Source organism: Girardinichthys multiradiatus, chromosome 23, assembly GCF_021462225.1.
Source record: "Girardinichthys multiradiatus isolate DD_20200921_A chromosome 23, DD_fGirMul_XY1, whole genome shotgun sequence".
NCBI lineage: Eukaryota > Metazoa > Chordata > Actinopteri > Cyprinodontiformes > Goodeidae > Girardinichthys > Girardinichthys multiradiatus.
In genome coordinates this window covers 15,194,915-15,210,129 of record NC_061815.1, presented here as the reverse complement: position 1 = coordinate 15,210,129, position 15,215 = coordinate 15,194,915, and the positions used below count along the sequence as shown (strand labels likewise).

Below are 15,215 nucleotides of genomic sequence, written 5' to 3'. Positions count from 1 at the left end.
ACAAAGGAGCATGCAGACTTTTCCTTTCTCTTAATGAAGAAGCTACTAAAAGAAAACAGTGAGTTTATGAAAAAAATAGGTCTGAAATAAAAGTGTTTTATGTCAGTCTTTTTACTTAAAGGCATAATCAGGTGTCCAAAAGTCTTTGGATCCAGTGCCAGACCTAAAATATATATAATATAATAAAATATATAAATATAAAATGATTGAAAACATAATATTCTATTGCAGTACTCTATTGGTGTACAATCCTGGTCATGTCACCACTCCATCTCAGGGAAATCAAACAGCTAACCACAAATATTCAAAGTCAAAAAAGAAGAAAAAAAAAAAATGATCTAATTTTGAAAATAGCAAATTGAATCATAATTCAACTTCATCTGAGATTTAAAATGAAATCAGCAACCTGCTGCATTAAATCTGTGGTTAATTTCACTGGACGACATAACACTCCCCACAGCTCGAGAGATGATGTCTTAAGCTTAAGCAGAAGCAGCTCACAGCAGATACAGGTGACACTACAGATGGGTGATAGTGAAAAAAACATTAAAATATAATACTATATTAGATATTGTGTATTAAAGTTTTAAATAATCATGGTTAACATTTAATATGATAACAGTCCAACTGTTTAAACTCCTTTTAATACGTTGCCAAGTGTCCTGCCACCACCTGTTGCTTGTGCACTGCATAACAGCTGGTTGAAAGAAGACTATTACATAAGAAAGATAAACTTAATCATCTCTAGCCCATTGACCGCTGGAGATAGACACCAGGTCCCCGTGACCCTATACAGAAGAAGCGGGTACAGAAAATGGATGGATGGATGAATAGATCCCTGAAAGGAGTATTTTCTTGTTAACCAACCAACTGGCCTAAAAATAAACAGTGTGCGTTACAAAAAGTGGACATTATGAATCTTGGTAAATGAGAAATTGAATACAACCCAAAAGCTACTGCTATTTTGTTTTTCTTACAAATGTTTACTTGTTGAATAATCTCATTATAAAATCAATGCTTGTTAGTACAACCTTGTTATTACCGCTCTAATGTGTCAGCAGCATAGCATAGAGTGAATGATGCATATTCCGGCCCTGATGAGACATGAGGCGCTCAAACACAAGTCTGTGCAAGCACAGCGGCACATGATCTGACAAAATACAGGGCATAATAGGATGATGCATTAAAACAGGATGGGCCAGTGAGTAGAGCTCCCAGAGAACATGCAGCCATCTGAAAAGTTGAAATGGCTTTTGCAGACAGTGATAGGATGCTTCTTTATACTTACATAAGAGAAAGGCCCTGAGCCTTTCTCCTTTTCCTGACACGCATACAAACACACTCAGCATAAACGTGGTCACATAGCCATATATACACCATGAACCCATTTTTTGGGAACAATCAGCCTAGGGAAGCTCTGATCCAACCATCCAGTTCAGATGCACGCAGCTCATCATGTACTCTGAAACAGCAGTAGCTGTTGGCACGCTGGCAGGTGAACAATGCTGAATGAACGCTGATGAAGGATTCTGGGTCGCCTCTGGATTATCGTGCAAGCTATGGATGTGTGCAGTTATTCTGGGCAGGATCTATTCCCATGGCTTCTCCAAAATAAGGCCTAAGGTGAAATTACATACACAGTGTGTTTGACTGAGATATCGCTAGCTGGTGCTACTCACTACTTGTCCAATAATGAAGATGTCAATGCAATGACTCATCCATTCTGACTTTAGCATTTAGATTTAATACCGAACTCCAAATACGACCATGTATAAGTGTTTTAAACAGGGTATATCATTCAAGCAGAATCCCTCGGTACATTGTTAAAACAACAATTAGACGAATACCTTGCAGAAAAGTATTCACACCCCAGGAACTTCTTCCAGTTTTTGTCATATAACACGTTTTAATGTAAGTGACTGACAGTTTATGTGCTTGCCAACACAGAGCAGTGCATATATGTGGAGCACAAGCAAATTTTGCACCGTTAGCTCTCTGCCACAAGCAGCATTTTCAGCCAGAGCACCTTCATCCTCATGTTTGCTGTGTCCCAGAGCATCCATATTTATACTAAGATTAAATTACACACAGCTGACTCATTGGACCACTCCTGATGGAAAATGGTTGCAATGGTTTTCATTTAGGGCTAACAAAGTAAAGAGGGCCGAATACAATGCGCACTTTTCAGATTTATATTTGTAAAACATTTTGAAAACTATGTATCATTTTCCTTCCACTTCACTGTTATTCAGAGCTTTTTATCAGTATATCATACAATTCCAAAATATTATGTTTTAGTTTGCTTGTATAAAGCAACAAAAGGTGAAAAAAAGTTTGAATACTTTAGGAGAGCTCCTAATTCATGCTGCTGCTGCTCCTCACATGTGCAGAAAGAAGTCCTTCAAGTCAACTTTGCTCCTTTCCATCTATGCCTTGTTGTTTGGCCAACTAGCTCCAGCCTGCTGACTCATGCATTCATATTAAACAGACACCATTGCATAATATGATTAGTACTGCAACTTAATCATATACGATTTCTGTTGAAAGTCCTAATCTGCATGAAATCCCTAATAAGACAACTCCCCCCCTTGTGGACAAGTTGACAGCAGAGCTTTGGGTGCAGCATTAGCAACACACAGCACACACCTCTTATCTGTTCAGGAATTAAACACTGCTGCTGCCCATATTTTATTTTTTTATTCAAAGTGTAGAATGGGACGGCACAGAAGTGGAGACAAGTGGAGGGGAAAGGAAAAAGTGATGAAAGTGTAGCAGTAGAGCAGAAATGCAGAGGAGAGGAGAAGTAAGGGAAGGAAGAGAGCAGAACTGGGGGAGAAATCCATTTAAATGAAAGGGAGAAAAGAAGCGTCAGCATTAGTAGCTAATCCACTGCAGTGAGAATGCTTTCTCTCTGCCTCCGGCCTCAAGGCTTCAGTCGTCATCATAACAGGAAGACTGTAACATAAACTTAACTGTATCCCAAACAGCACATCCAAGCAAGACCGCCTTATGAGAGACAGGTATTTGCCTGCAGTGATATAATTTTGAAATCAGGTTTGATCTTTCTTATTAGTATTTTATGAGCAACTTCTGGATTTGGTCCATATAAATATAACAACTGTATTAAAACAGTATCTCCTTTGAATCTTAGACTTTGCTTCTCTCACCATTTAAGCACAAGGTAGAATTTTTCAGCATTACATGTCCATGTTCGCAGCCCCCAGGGGAGGGCCGTAACAAAGGGAGCATCTCTCTTCCCTTCTCTCCCACCCCTTTTTCTCTCTTTTCACCCACACACTTTCTCTATTTAGCTCATGCTTAAAAAGGCTGCCTAAAGATAGAAGCAAAGAAGCTGTACGGGAGCGAGCCGAATGTCATAGCAACAACGTGCCGCGGTTCACAAATACAATTTAGATCAGGAAGAAGAAAAAAACTTATAATCAAAGTCAAATGCAGCAGTCTCATTTCCTCAAGGACGCAGCTTACTCGGTTTCAATCCACAGATGTGGCAGCCATGAAAAGCTGACAGTATGGGCTCATAATCTGCCACTTCAACAGACAGGATCATTGTTGTCACAATGAGCTGCCTATATTACTTAATTTACTGCCTGCAGTCCTCTGTGGATACACATCATGAATTGTTTCAGTTTAGTTCTATTAAGGAACATTTTCCATCAATCCTCTTACTTTCATGACATCGCAGAGATGATGTATTTCTATACATGTGAGCATTCAGGTGTATATTTGACTGAAAGAAACATGGTTTGATTCGTGCATAAAAAGGTAGAGCAAATAGAAAAAATGCTCATTGGAAGCAGAGAAATGGCTTTCAGTGATTGAACAATAGAATCAATGTGGGATCAATGCATTCAAGGTTTCACAGACAGGCAACCTGTCCTCAGTCACAGAACTGTTCCTTACCCTGTCAGGAATACTTTAGAAAACCTTTGCATCTCCTTCCACTCGAGATCCCTAGAGGACACTTCCACATCAAAGCATCGACTCTGTAATGCCCAGATTTGCTTCCTGTGTAGCATTATTCTAGCATCTACTGCAGCTATTTTTTACACAGCTGAGGAAGCTACAGTCTTGTAGATACACTGACGTACAAAAGTATTGACATCCTGTGAACCTTTTCACATTGTCTTATATTAAAACCACAACTTTCAATGCATTTTATTGGGATTTTATGTGATAGCACAGCTCAAAGTAGGGCACAACTGTGAAGTGGAAGGAAAAGATGAAAGATAAAAGAAATTAATTATAAATACAAATCTGAAAAGTAAGGCATGCTTTTGTATTTTGCCCACATCTCTAACCCAGAACTACTATTACATCACTGTGACCTGCCTACTTTGATGCTGATCCAGTCTTGATTTAATAATGTTATTCAGGCAATTGGGATTGCATTTTGAGATGTCCCTATTGTAGAGCAAATCTGCCCTGGCACATGTAGGTATGAATGGTTTGCCTTAAATGACAAGACAGGAAATGTAAAAAAAGACAAATGAAAAAAGTCCAGACCTAAATTTTACTGGGAGTCTGGCAAAAAATGTAATATCTGTTCATGGAGGCTCTTCCTCTAATCTGAGTGATTCACGGCTATTTTGCAAAGAAGTATGGGTAAAAACAGACTTGCAGCTGTAATGGCAGTGAAAGGTGGTTCTACTGTTGACACAGGGGGGCCTGAATACAAATACATGATAATTTTTCAAATTATTTACTTGTAAAAACATTAAAAACCATGTATCATTGTTCTTCCAACTCACAATTATACTCTATTTTGTGTTGGTCAATCACACAAAATCCTAATAAAGTACCTTTTAGTTTGTCAATGTAATATGACAAAATGTGGAACGGTTCATGGGGTGTCAATACTTTTGAAAGGCACTGTATTACTCTATGCATATTGGCTATTGTATGAAAACGTTCTTAATATGTCAGCCAATTTTCCTTTAGGTTTAATCCCAGCAGTCAGACATTTAGGCGTTAATGTCATGTAACTCCTTAGGAGTGGAGAATAACATTGTTCCACAATGGCACCTTTTCCTTCATCATCTGATAAAACACCCACTAAAAGCATTTTAGAACTCACTTATTATTTTTCTAGAAAATATCCTCACTGTGGCATGCTTGCATAAGCCAGAGCTTGGTATCATAAATATAATGGCTGAAATACAGACTAAATAAAGCCGCATTTCTCTGCAAAGGGGATTTGAGGGGTGTGTCTGACTCACTATGTTGACCTGAAGTGGTTCTGACCCAGGTCTTAACAGCCTCTTCCTCCTGCAGCTGGTGGAGCCTCCAGACCTCAGGCGCACTGACGATGACGACTGACCCATGTCCACTGATTCGAAGCACATAGAAAAATAAAATTAAGAAAATGTATTCAAATGAGGTGACAAGTTCTTAACAAACAAGAATAGGCATCATTACCTGATGTAGGCAGGAGCAAAGCCAAGGCAGTAAGAGTGCTGGGTGGAAGAGGCAGGGAGCGACACCGCAGCAGAGATGCCCTTTGTGGGGGCTCTAGTGGTGACACTCCCGGAGGGCGAGACAAGGCCTAGAGGGCACTGAGTAGTTAGGACATATATTCCACATACTGATACTGTAGTTCACACACTCACTCACAAAAAGCACACACACTGTTCTGCCCTTCACCTTAAAAGGAACCTTCCTTTCTGCCTTGTCCCCTTTTTTGCTGTGAATTTAAGTATTTCACATCCAGCAAGTTTATTCTGGTGCACTGGCCTCCGTACGTGCTCCGCAGCAAACCATGTGAGACTATACATCATGCCAACCAGGCGTTCTCTCAGGTTAAAATGAACTGACTCTGAGTTTGGCCAATGAGGAGTAAAGCTTATGGGAGCGATGAGGCAGAAAATTGGCCACAGAGAAAAACTGAAAGTGAGGGAGGGAGAAAGTGAAGCCGAAAAAGGAGGAAGAAAAGAATGAACTTGGTGAGATGGAGGCAAAGAAAAAGAGAGAGAAGTCAAATGAGGGAAAAACAACATTCAGAAATGGAGGTCTCTGTAAATGAGGCAGAGCATGCAGGCATTGTTGCACTTAACAGTGAGCAGTATATAAATACTGGGTTAGTACTGGCCTGCCCTTCAAAGCCTGGAGACTGTGTTTGATTCATTACAAAACTTGCTCTATATTTATCGGCGAGTTGGTGAAGCCCACTAGTGAGCCTTGGCCATCCTACTTTTATCTTGATATACTGTTTATTCAGGTGTATAGTATATAGACTGAATATGAATACTTTGTGAAAATGGATGTGATCGCTTAGTTATCTATGGCAATATCTGACTGATTTTATGCAGAAATAATTGTGCTTTTTAACATCTTACTCTGTGAGGCAGCTCCGTTGACTGTGTCTCTCTAGTAAAACTGCTCTCTATGACAGAACAAGGCCTGGAGCGTGCAGCCATCCGTCTTTGCCCTGGGGAGTGTAGTACGGTGGCAGCAGGCCTGCGTCTCAGCCGAGGTAGGGAGCCGACCTCACTATAATGGGTGTAGAGCTCTTGTTCTGGGTTGGGTCTCCACAGGTCCAGTACAGCCGAGGATGGTCGAGGACGGTGGAGCAAGCGCCTGTGAGGCACAGAGGTCTTCTCTGTGCTAGTCTGGGGCAAGGCTTGTCCGGGCTGCCTCAAACTGCAACCCGTCTTGCTGGCAATCTGCTCACACAGCTGGGATTGGCAAAGATACTCAGCAGTTTGGCCCACATACAAGTGCAACAATGTATTTCTTGTGCAGGGAATAAGGAAAATATGTCTACAATTTGACAAGCTATAGACGTCATGTTTCTTTGCAAAAAAAATTCCTTCAGTCGTCACTTCATGTTTCTACTTGCAAATTATCTGTGGGTAACCAGGTAACAAACACTGCTGGCAGCCAAATTGAAATAAAGAGGCAGAATAATACATTTTTTACCATGGAAAAATTATTAAGAGGGTTATAAATAATGCATATGTTCATTTCTTTACGTAATTATGATAAAAGGTCAAAACAAAACAATTTGAATTGTCTGTTTGTATCCCTCAAACTGGATTTGGAAACATGTTTTGACACATCAGTAAATCAAGAAGTTCCATCATACCACAGGAGGTTTTCTAAGTTCTCGTCTGTCCTGCTGCAGCTTTTAGCTGCACAACACGCATCAAACATGACTAAATAAATAAAATAACATTTGATTCTGCATAAAGACTGTCAATATTTGGTTCAGGAATGCACATACTTTATTTAAATAAATATTTTCAGAGGTTTTCTACGGGAAATTCATGACAGAACAATATATTGTACGTGAAGAATATGTAAAGACTTTTTACAGTGCCTAGCAAAGATTCATACCCCTTGAATTTTGATTATTATCCACTTTCACAACCAACATTTAAGCACTTTCTATAATTTCCTCATATCTGGGGTATCTATTCATACTTATACAAGGTAAGTACATGGGCCTAAATTGTTTTACATGTAGGAATTGGAAGTGGGAAGGGACACATTAGCAAATCTCTGATATGAAATGGGTGTTCAAATTAGCAAAGAGGCAAATTGACGTGGAGCCCCCCACAGCATGATGCTGCCCTCATCGTATTTCATGGCGTTCTCAGGGTGATACGCAGTGTTGTGGTAAACTGCAAAGATGACTTATTATTTCTTTCTAAAATGGCTTTCTTCTTGCCACTACTCCATCAAATATATAAATATTTGATGGAAATATGTAAAATATGTATCTCTGATAGTTCTCTCGCTAACAGATTTGATTGCCGCTCCTCCATAGTGGGCCTGTTGGCTGCTTCTCTCATTAATTCGCTCAGTTTAGGTGGACAGCCAGACGATGGATTGAACACGACCCAGAAGCTTGGGAAATGATTTTATAACCTAAGTCTGCTTTAAACTTTCCCACAACTTTATCCCTGACCAGTCCGGGGCATTTCTTGGTCTTCATGATGCTGTTTGTTAACTAACAAATCTCTAAAGTGTTTACAGAACAGCAGTTTTTATAAGCAGATTATACAACAGAGATAAGCTGTATACTACTTGGGTGACTTGGCTACACTGGATGTTATTTAAGGGTATCAGACTAAATAGGGCTAAATGTAAAGCATTTAAAAAACATTTATCATTATCCTTCCACCAAACAACTATGCCCTACTTTGTGTTAGTCTATCGCATAAAATCTTAATAAAATACATTGAAATCTTTGGTTGTAATGTGGGACATTTTAATGAGGTATGAATAGTATTACAAGACACTGTATGTAGGCTTTTGCCCTCCAAACCTAATACGTTTCCAAATGATCTCAGGTTGTTTTTTAAAGCAACTGTGGTTCAAAAATTCAATATTATCAAAATGATTAAATGCTAAACACAAATAGTTTATTGACAGAATTTATAAAAAGGAATTCAGTTTAAAGAACCTTCATGTACACTTCTGACCCCAATTTGGATGTTAATGAAGAACCCTGCTAACCGATTGTGGGAGACAAGATTAGCACTTTTCCCAAAACAAATGCTCCTACAGCCCTTGCCTCTGCATAATAAACCCCTATAAAAGTGTGCTGAGTATTGAGATGTCATATCTTGTTTAGTCAGGAGCCGTTGCTAACATGTTCTGACTCATTGGGATGACTAGAAGGGAGATGACTAATTCTGAGAAGGGGAGGCCGCCATCGTGAGGCGCTGACGTCACACAGACTTCTGGGGCTGCTGCAGCCCAACACTGCAGGCTCTATGGGAAGTGTAGGCTTTTATTTGCAGGCTACAAAAGCTGGCAAAACAGTGAAGGACAAACATTTGTATCATAGTGCTCTTTTTTGTATTCACTGTAACCTCTTTTGTCCAACAGATGGGGCAAAAGGATAACGCCAGGGCTGCTATTTAACACCTATCTTTTTAGCCACTCCAGGCTATATCATAAGTAACAGCTATGACACGCTTTACATTCTAGGTTGCTGGTGATTGTTTTAATAAGCAAAAGAATGACCATGATTAAGGCAGTTACATTAATGCACTTTTGAGCATTTGCGCTGTAATTACATGACACATGCCTCTGGGAAAGTTAATGAAGTGAGAAATGCCTGCAATGAAATGTGGTTATGGAAAAAATATGCAACACATTGCACATGGATATGCCATTCTCTAAATGGAAATGGAAATACAACAGCATTTTAACAAAACAAATGTGAAACTTCTCGGGAATTGTTTGAAAACTTTTGCCTTTTTTTCTTTACTTACCTTAAAAATTTCTTCGGTAGAATCTGAGACTGTTACGCTATTGGTTGTGCTCTCTTTATCACCTTGTTGTGATTGGACATTCACTTCCTGCTCTTGGTGGGAGTCCAGCAGAGCATCCCTGGAATCCTGCTCATTTCCTTTCTGTCCCTCTACCTTTTCCTCTTGACAGAGACATTTCAATTGATCCCTCTCAGCGTTAGCTTCGGCCTCTGTGTTTAAACTCGAATCCTCAATATGATTCTCTACAATAGCCGTGGATTGGTGGTTTGTCACTTTGTCTAAGTTCTGAAGACCATTAACAGCTTGAGATACTGAAGAAGCTTCAAAGGCTTTCAGGGCAACCTTTGGGGATTGTCCGCCAGCTGTGGGTGCTGGAGTCTCACTGTTAAAGCTACTGGGACGTGACGATTTAGCAGTAAGTGGCGACGACTCTGTTGGTTGGGGTTTTAAAGATCCTTCATTGTGGAGTGTCAGAGAAACACTGTGAATGTTGTCCACTGAGCGCTGTGGGGCCTGCGGGGAGGCCATTGGAGTCCTCTCTTCCTCTGGAGGAGAGAAGGACCGTGACGTTGTCCGCCATTTTCTGGCAGATTCTGCTACGCTGTTGAAAAACTTAAAGAGACTACCAAAGTGTCCCTTAGAGTCTGAGGGTTTCCGAGGTGGTGGCTGAAAGTCTCTGACACTCTCAAAGTCTACAGATCCAAAGTCTGAGTCCATGGTTTTGTCCAGCGAGGGAAGTTCAGAATCAAAGCTTCTCTCTGAGTACACAGGATTGCTCTTCCCTAAGAGGGAAATCCTCCTCAGGTAACTCCACACATCTTTTTGTCTCCTCCCTCCACTACGGTGGGTTCTAGGGCTACTTCTAATGCAGGGCTCCTCACAGTCTGCACTGATTTTGTTGCAGCTGTTGGAGTTGTTGTTGCTTCTTTTAGTGTAGGAGACTCTTTCAGAAGGTTTACAGCCATTCTGGACGACGGCCACTCCTGTAACAGTGGGCTGTTGGCCATCTATTGGCACAGAGAGGTCAAGGTCTTCAAACGAACAGTCAAAGTCTACCGTATAGCCAGCATATGAATGCCTCTTTCCTCTGTTTCGAAGGCTGCCTTTGCTGGTCTGCTGAGGAGTGCCAATGTCGGGGCAGAAAGACTCCTCATCCACAAAGGAGCTAGTGAACTTGGCAGTGGACAACTTCCCTGTTTTTCCTCTGAACACAGCGGGGGATTTTAGCTTCTTAAAAGACCGAACTTTGTCTGCAAATGAGAGTTTAGGGATGGAAGCCTCCCCGGGCAGGATCATGGACTGGGGTCTCCTTTCCAGCTCTGAGACAGCTCTCTTTCGATTTAAGATGCGCCAGATGCCCCCCGTGGCACGGGGCCTCCGGTTGACCTCCTGTCTGTCCTTGACAGGGGTTTGAGAGGGGGCAGCTTGGCTCTCTATTTGCACCTCCAAAGGCCCCGGCCCCATCTCCTGAATACAAATACTCCCCGTCTCGTTCTCCACATCCAGAGAAACATTGAACACTCGGTTGACAAACCCATTGGGGTTGTTGCTCTCTGAGGCAGGGTTGTCTGTCTGTTCCATCCTCTCTCATTCTACAGTGTCAGCTATCAGCTTCGGTGAACATCATGTTTAGGTCCTCTCTCTTTTTTTCAAACACCTAGAGGAGCAAAAGCACAGTTTTATTCAGAAATCTTGCGTTAAACTGACATTTCATACATACTCCTTTGCTTTTTACTTTCACAGAATATTCGGAAATACATGCAATGAATGTTAAAGATATTACAGAAAATATGGGGGAGTAAAATCAGTCTGAAAGCTGTGTTTTACCCTAGGTCAAATATTCAAGAATACCTGATGAGAAGATTATCACGGTGAAAGCGTTAGATTGTGATTCTCAAACAGGGACTTCTGTACCTCAAGTCAGCACCAGCTGCCCCCCGCCTCAATCATTTTTGGTACCAATTATCCAAGGTAATTATTTGAGACACAGTCCCCGTCCCCCGTTTTACCATGAGGCTGCGTTGTCATGGAAACACTCACTACAGGGATGTCAGGTTATTTCAGACCTGCTTCTGCTGTGACATCATCACACTTCTAAAAAAAGCTCCTTTTGAGGATGATGATGCTTTCTACCTCACCACATGCTAATTTCCCATGTTTGGTACTCCCTAGTGATGTATAGGGGCATCTTACATACACGAGGCCTTCGGCATACATTACTTTTGTTACATGAGATCTGAAGCAAACAAGTTTAAAAGATTCTGGCCTTTTAATTGGAAGTCACGATTCACATTTCATGCTTTTCATTTTTAATATCTTGTTTAATACCATATATACAAAGTTTTCTACAAATGCAAGTGCTGCAGTCACACATATGGACAGAAAGAGACAAAATTGTTCACATTTTGTCAAGTTACAATCACAAACCTGAATGTATTTCATTGTAATTTAATATGAATTTGTATGCAGCCCCCCAAGTCTTTACCTGTATTTGCAGCAATTGCAGCTACAAGTTTACTTGAGTGTTTAAAACCAGCTTTGTTTTAATCTCGCAAAGATTTCGACTCAGTTTCTTTGCAATATAACTCTAGATCAGTCAGCATGGATCGAGAGTATCAGTAAGTGGCTATTTTTAAGTCTTCTCAATTGGATTTAGGTCTACGCTTTGACAGGGCCATTCTAACATTGATCTAAACCATTTTATGTAGCTCTGAACTTAAGTTATGTTGCCGGAAGGTAAACCTCCACCCTGATATTAAGATGATATTAAGATGAATTAGATAGTGTCCCATGGGAGGTAAAATAAATTGGCATATTGTTTTCTAACCTAACCCTAGTTTACATGATCCCCACATCTTCGTGATGTGCTCATGATGATTTTATGTTTACTAATGTCCTCTAAGAAACATCTGAGGCCTTAATAGAACAGCTGGTTTGAAACTGAGATTAACTTAAAGCAGGTTGACTCTGGTCAAGTGTCTCGGTATTAAGTAGGCTGTGTTTGATTTTATTTAGAAGTACCAGAGAAACAGGGGCTGAATAAAAGTAACTGAAGGCATTTTAGGTTTTTTATTTGCAAAAAAATACAAAAAATGCATTTTTTTTCCTTTGGCTTCCCAATTAAGTGCTACTCTGACTTTGTATATCAAATAAAATATGAATTAAATACAAAGGTTCAAGGGGTATGAATACTTTTCAAAGGCACAGTAAGATAAATATGTTTGACAACTGTATAAAAACCACCTCAGAACTGACACTGGCCCCTATCAAGACACTCTTTTGAAAGCTTTCTGGAAGAAATCTTGCTACTAAGACTTGGAGAAAAGATAAAAGAAAAAACACTCTAAACAGAGGCAGTCATTGCTTTTTGTTTATCTGCATCATAGTATATAGAATAATAGGAATACAATATAGTTAAGTGATACTAAAGCTTTCCACACTCTAAAGTTTTCTAATGTGTATTTAGTTACTTCAGAGAAATATAAGCAAAGAGTGTCATTGGAATGGTTAAGAAGCAATCTAAAACAAATGCATCAAAATAGAAGATCAGAAGTCATCACAAGATCTACAGAGTTCAGCACATGGTGCAAGCCACTCACAGGTAACATTCAGCTAAAAAAACAACCCAAAACATGTTAGAAAACCAGAGCAGTTTTGGAACAATGCCCTTCGAAGTGATACATCAAAAGATCAGCTGGAAAATGTCTGGGTTGATTGTAAAGCAACTGCTTGAAGACATAACCCCATGACAAGCTGACAGAAAACAAAAGCTGCGAGGTGAATTATGAAGTATGTAGAGATAATTTGGATGACAACGTCTTAAAAAGTCCAAGCAGTGGAATAGCCTTTACTTCACTCGCTGAAGACAAAACTGAGGGCAAAAAAATCCCACAAACACACTGCTGCTAAAGCAGGAAGGGCTTGGCAAAGCATCACAAGGGAGGAAAGCCATTCTTTTGATGATGTTTGTGGTATTCAGACCTCTGCCAGTCACAGCCTGCATGAGTTCTGGACAAAGCATTAAAAATGGGCATTTTATTTTTTGTTAATTTGCTCAAATTACATGCAAGAGGAGGTAAGGGAGCTGTGACGTAGCTAAACTGTAGCTGTAAAAACCTTTGCATTAAGACTGAATGTAAAGCTCAAACACAGAGCCAGCCCAAGGCATAAACGATATATGCAACTGTTTGGACTTACTTGCTGGCTCTTTAAGAGTGTTTGAAATATCATAGGGCAAGTTAAAACTGTGCTTATTGTAAGAACAGAATATAAACACAAAAGCAGTTTAATGATCATAAAATAGCATTTTTTTATTAAGCTATGGAACTTTTGAGATAGCAGTGGTTTTGCGATGGTAAGGCTTCCACTTTGTTTTTGGGCCAGCTTTGATTAGCCGCTTTAAACTACAAGGTTTATACAAAAATCCTGCAGATAGGATATTACCTGCTCATGACCTTTCAAAAGGAAGAAGGACTTTTAAAAAATCTGAACTATTCCTTATAGGTATTCCTTGTTGGCTCTCTAGTTAACTTTAAAACAAGCTGTGGTGAATGCCTATTGCAAAAGAGATCCAACATGGACATTATGAAACAGACTTAGGTTTTGCTGAGCTGACTGACGGACAATGAGCTCCAATGGAAATAGGTCCCAAAGTAAAATTGTGCCTAGGGCCCGGTGAAACCTTGGGCAGGCTGTTACAACTGCTTTCAGTCAATTTTTAAACAACCCACATTCATTTAAATGTAATATGTTAAAAACAATAAACAATTTATTTTAAATTACACAGTAAGGCACCATTATTAACGTGTATAATAAACATACTGCTTAGTAATTAAAGCCTATGGCTACAAAGTGCTTTTCTACAAAGTGCTCCCATGTCAGTGTAACAAAAATGAACGCGCAGTTACTGCGTTTTATCTAAACAAGCAAAATAAAGTTGGTGGAGTTTTTCCTGTTTCGTTGGGCGTCTATTTCTTTCTTCTTCTTTTTTGACAGGAATGTTGCGTCTGTAAACATTTTCGTTGACGCAATTTACCTACTTCAGTACGCTTCCTAAACACTGACACTGTGCCGTCTCTACCGAGGACTGTTTTATAGGTTAGAAACACTAAGAAACTAAAACACAAGGGAAAGGTGAAGTTTTTTTTTTTTGTTAATAAAACTAAAGCCAAAAATGAAGTTCCATTTGTGGACTCACCCGCAGAACAGCTCCGCCGTGTTTCACAGGGCATCTCTGCTGCTGTCCCCTCGTTAGATACCGCCTGAACACTGGGTGAACTCAGGCACTGCCTTAACTTTGAGACCGCCTGTTCAAAAAAACAAAAAAAACAAAAACAAAAAAAAAAAGGCGGATGTATTATTGTGGACAGCGACTCCCTTTATTTCTCTCGGCTCGCATGTGTTAGGTTTTAACGCCTGTAAAACTTCGTCAGCTTTCCTCAGAGTTGGAGAAACTCCCCGAGTTTAGACGAAGCGGTGAACTCTTGCCCCGTAAAGCCCCTGCAAATGCCGACAAGTCTGATTTGTGATAAAGCTCGCACGCAAACACACACACACACAGACACACACACTTGGTCTCTCTCTCTCTCACACACACACACACACACAGACACACACACACAGTAAGGTGAAAATGGCAATACATCAGCCAGAGCCGATCCAAAATTGCATAAGGCCATAAGCAGAATTTAATTTGGGGCCCCACTTGCATTTAAACCCACCACATCTTTCCATGCTTATTGTTTTTAGTTTTGTATTCTACTTTTAACACAACTGGTTTTACAATTATCAAGACAGCCAGGAATAAATTCAAAGTGACTTTTTGAATGTGCTCAGTTTAAACACTACTTTAATTTTTTAACTAATTATCAGACTTTTCAGTAAAATCAGCCAAACTCAACAATAGAGCAACATGTCATGGCCAGGTTTTCAATTTATTTTGAGCATTTTTCCTACCTTGCTTATTAATCAAGA

The 15,215-nt window shown here is 40.0% G+C and overlaps 1 protein-coding gene across 3 annotated transcripts in view; it reads right to left on the bottom strand.

The window, feature by feature from the left end:
- LOC124860539 (rho guanine nucleotide exchange factor 9) overlaps positions 1–14,723 on the bottom strand; it is a 62,606-nt gene extending 47,883 nt beyond the window's left edge. The window contains exons 1-5 of one of the 3 annotated variants that reach the window (XM_047353927.1): positions 14,440–14,723; positions 9,243–10,899; positions 6,354–6,692; positions 5,437–5,563; positions 5,238–5,347 (exon numbers count right to left, since the gene is read on the bottom strand). In XM_047353927.1, the coding sequence (XP_047209883.1) occupies positions 5,238–5,347; positions 5,437–5,563; positions 6,354–6,692; positions 9,243–10,823 (2,157 nt within the window). In that variant the 5' untranslated portion in view covers positions 10,824–10,899; positions 14,440–14,723. The remainder of the gene's footprint in view (positions 1–5,237; positions 5,348–5,436; positions 5,564–6,353; positions 6,693–9,242; positions 10,900–14,439) is intronic. The other 2 variants (XM_047353928.1, XM_047353930.1) reach the window with 2 other exon arrangements.
- Between the last annotated feature and the right edge of the window lie 492 nt (positions 14,724–15,215).